The 3,935-nt window shown below is 39.7% G+C and overlaps 1 protein-coding gene and 1 long non-coding RNA gene across 2 annotated transcripts in view; one reads left to right on the top strand and one right to left on the bottom strand.

Moving 5' to 3' along the window:
• Nucleotides 1-3,806, top strand: part of LOC125613221 — a 12,508-nt gene extending 8,702 nt beyond the window's left edge. The window contains exon 3 of the long non-coding RNA XR_007343722.1: nucleotides 3,666-3,806. This is a non-coding gene — a long non-coding RNA (uncharacterized LOC125613221). The remainder of the gene's footprint in view (nucleotides 1-3,665) is intronic.
• Nucleotides 1-3,935, bottom strand: part of Ppp2cb (protein phosphatase 2 catalytic subunit beta) — a 33,716-nt gene extending 29,781 nt beyond the window's left edge. Inside the window, exon 1 of the mRNA XM_015501239.2 lies at nucleotides 3,695-3,935. Within this exon, the coding sequence (XP_015356725.1) occupies nucleotides 3,695-3,796 (102 nt within the window). The 5' untranslated portion in view covers nucleotides 3,797-3,935. The remainder of the gene's footprint in view (nucleotides 1-3,694) is intronic.

Genomic DNA, 3,935 nt, shown 5'->3' on the forward strand with positions numbered 1-3,935 from the left:
AAAAAAAAAAAAAAAAAAAAAAATACATACATAAAAAGGACAAAGTATGTACCAGGCATGGTGGTACATACCTGTAATCCCAGCTTCTCAGGAAAGAATAACAAATTCAAGGTCAGCCTGGGCAACTTAGTGAGACTGTCTCAAAAAAAAAAAAGAGGGGGGGGGGCAGGGATGTGGCTGGTTCACAACTTAGTGGCAAAGCGTCTGCCTAGCAATGAGAAAGGCTCTGGGTTCAATTTCCAGTACCCTAAACAAAAACAAAAACTGCCAAAGTTAAATAATATCCTATAGATATTTCTGCTTATTTAAAAGAAGAAACCATGACCCAAAAATGTACCCATTAGTTCAATACAAAATTTACATAGCTATACTTCTACTCCAAGCCTCAAAATTTTCCTCAGTAAGAAAATTCATCAGAATAAAGATCTGTCAGCACATAGGCTGACTAAATTTCCCTTTCTACCTAGAGTATCATCACCAAGGTTGAAGTTATAGAATAAAATTTATCAGGTCAAAGAGCCTAAAATTTTTTACCCTTCTCAAGGCAAGAGTTAAATATATATAGTTCTATTTACAGTATGTCCCAAACAGTGCCAGACTGGGTATTAGACACAGCATTCTTAAAAAGTACTGTGCATACCACTGTTGCAGAAATGAATCACATAAGCAGTTTCTCAGAGAGGACTCAAGATCACAATTAGCTTCAAAAGCTGGGTTGCTAATTTAGGTTACTGTAAAAGAGTCTTCTCAGAAGATGTGCTTTACTATTTTATATCAACAATTTTTCACTAGGCTGAAATTAACCTCAAAGCCAGACATACCATTCACATTCTTACTTTGGTAGTCATTCGCCCACTAGCTGGAGCGTGAGTTTTATTTTTGCCACTATCTCAAAATAGGGACTTTACTAGTACTACTTTGGTCTTAATTTCATCTGACAAGCTTCAGTTTTAGGCTGAAATTAGAAGAAGAATTTAATTTAAAAGGAAAAACCACTGCCTTCTCATGTGACTTTCTATAGAGTAGCACAGCAAACAGAATCCAAAAATCATGCAACTAAAAATGTAATGAAAAGGAATTTAAAAAGAGATGACATATAATTAGGTTTAACTGTTTTATATGCCTGCCTTTTTTTGCTCTGGAACTGAAGGATAAGTATTAGGACTTATCCAGGTACAATGAGGCATGCCTTAATCCCAGAGATTTGGGAGGCTGAGGCAGGAGGATCACAAGTTTAAGAACAGCCTCAGTAATTAATAAGGCCTTCACTAACTTAGTGAGACACTGTCTCAAAATAAAAAAGGAAAATGCCTAGAGATGTAGCTCAGTGGTAAGAGTGCCCTTGGGTTCAATTCCTGGTACAAAAAAAAAAAAAAAAAGGAAGAAGAAGAAGAAAGAAAAAAACCAACTAAGTTAAGAGTAGTTACTTTTTACAAAATTCTACAGTATTTTGTGATGAAGAGGAAATACAATATAGTCATTATACATAAAAATCCTTTTAGGACTAGGGGTTCAATTCCCAGTAATGGGGTGGAATACAGTAGAGGGCAGTGAGGATCTCCTCCTTTGAGGTACCTTCACCAGAAGTCATATGAACGTATCTATTTTACATTTCTTTCCAAAAGAAAATGCATTAAAAAATTTATCCTTTCTTTATTTAACATTCACCACATGCCTATTTTTTATCAGGACTTTACATGGGTACTATTAAGATAAAGTCAACTCAGGAGATCAGTAATTATTATCCCTGGCTCACATAAAGGGAACCAGAAGTGCAAACACACTGGCAGCTAGAAGGATGTGGAACAGGATTTGAATTCAGACAGGTGGAATGCATAGTTGTTACAAAATCCAACTAGGACTAACGTTAGAATACAAGAAAAATACATCTAAATATACACATAACCACAAGGTATGCCACAGATGCTAGCAGAAGACTGTAAAATAAAGCACAATTCTGTACGTGACACTTATAGCAAGATTTATTGACTTCAAAACTGGATATTTCAGTGACATCTGAGCTTTAGAGAGACATTTAAAAACTAAAATTTAAGACTTGTGAGATTACTACACAAGAAAAATTGAAGTAATTGAAACTGCAAGTAAAGTTTGTTTCAGAGAGAGATCATTTCCTCCACAGTTGTATTTACAATTTTTCCTGTTCTGTGTGGTTATTTAATATACAAAGATCATGCTCAACTTAAATTGTGTTATTAATTACTCTTCCATCTCTAAGTTTTGCTTAACTTTTTAAAAAAAATATTTATTTTTTAGTTGGACACAATTTTGTTTACTTATTTTTATGCAGTGCTGAGAATCAAACCCAGGGCCTTGCACATGCTAGGCTAGTGCACTCCCGCTGACCACAACCCCAGCCCCAGTTTTGCTTAACTTTAATAGTGCCCTGTTAATAAATAACACCAAGAAAATCTTTCCTTCTTTAGTGCATTTCTGGGGCATCCTGACTCTCAAACGTATGACTAAGATAATTTTATAGATTCTGGATTGAAATAAATAACCTCCTTCCTTATTCCTTCATGGACCCCAAATCGAACTTTTCAACACAAAAATTTGGGAAAATTGTTTAATTCACATTACAAAAGATGTATAAGAAAAACTCCAGACTTTAAGATGGAGAGATAGAAATAATTTTAGCAGTTAAGAAAACACTGGGTACAGGCTGGGAGTAGTAGCACACATGACACTGAGGCTGGAGGATCTCAAGTTCAAACCCACCCTCAACAACTTATATAGGCCCCAGGCAACTTAGAGAAGACCCCGTGTCAAAACAAATTTTAAAGGTTCAGTGGATAAGCGCCCCTGGGTTCAACCCTAGGCACAACAACAACAACAACACTGGATACAGAATTCAGAAAACGAAGATCACATATTCAAGAACGACCTAAATAACTAGTCTCTTGCATGTTTTTTTTTTTTTTTTTTAATCTCTGGAAAAGAAAAAATCTTTATATACAGTAAAAATGGAAATTTCTGAAAAAATGCTACCCTACTCGAAAACATATCATTCAAAGCAAACACTATTCTGAAATTTAATACTTGCTGTCTTGTTTCTGAAAATCAACATTACTCCCAAGAACCACTCAACGCCAAGACTTCTACCAAAATCAATCTCGATTTTTAAAAAATCCGCCTGCCATCACGCCCACTTCTATACAAATGATTGACACACTCCGACTCACTGATTTCTGCAGGAACCCATTTATCTAAGAACAATTTTACGTTACAAAATTCTTTAATACTAATGACTTTCAGATTAATTTTCGGTGCATATTCAAAGAGACTGCGTTTGAATAATTTTCGGGCATCCTAAATCGCCGCTACTGGTCGTCCACGTGTGAAAGAAGCTGAAGTGACAATGAACTCCCCAGAACAGTGAAGGGGACCATAACCGAACTTCGGGCGCGGGTTCCGAGAAATACATTTCTTCAGTTCATCTACAGCGGACTCCTTAGGCCTGGCACCTGCGCGTCCGGCCGGGACCAAGGGGAACGGCGAGGACAGCTCGGTGCTCACGTCCTGGACTGGCTTGGCCAGGCCACCGGGTAGGGATTCGGGGGGGGGGCAAGAGAAACGCAGCCCGAGGTCGCGCACGGGCAAAGGGCCCAGGAGGAGAGGCCGCCGCGCCCGCCCCTCGCTCGGCCCAGCGCTCCCGAGCTTTTCTTTTCACTCTTACCTTTTCACACAGCGTCCGCACTTGGTTCTCGTTAAGCTGTTTACACTCATTCAGCTGCTCGACCCATTGGTCCAGCTCCTTGGTGAACGCCTTGTCGTCCATGGCGGCCAACTCCCCTTCCCAGCCGCCTCCCTCCCCCCTCCCCGCCCCCACCCGCCCCGGCCCCCGCCTCCGCCCGCGACGCTAGCCTCCCCTGACGCACTCGCCAGCTCTCAGCTGGAGACGAGGGAGAGGTGGAGGG

The sequence above is a fragment of the Marmota marmota genome, unplaced genomic scaffold, assembly GCF_001458135.2.
Source record: "Marmota marmota marmota unplaced genomic scaffold, marMar, whole genome shotgun sequence".
In the NCBI taxonomy this organism is placed as follows: Eukaryota; Metazoa; Chordata; class Mammalia; order Rodentia; family Sciuridae; genus Marmota; species Marmota marmota.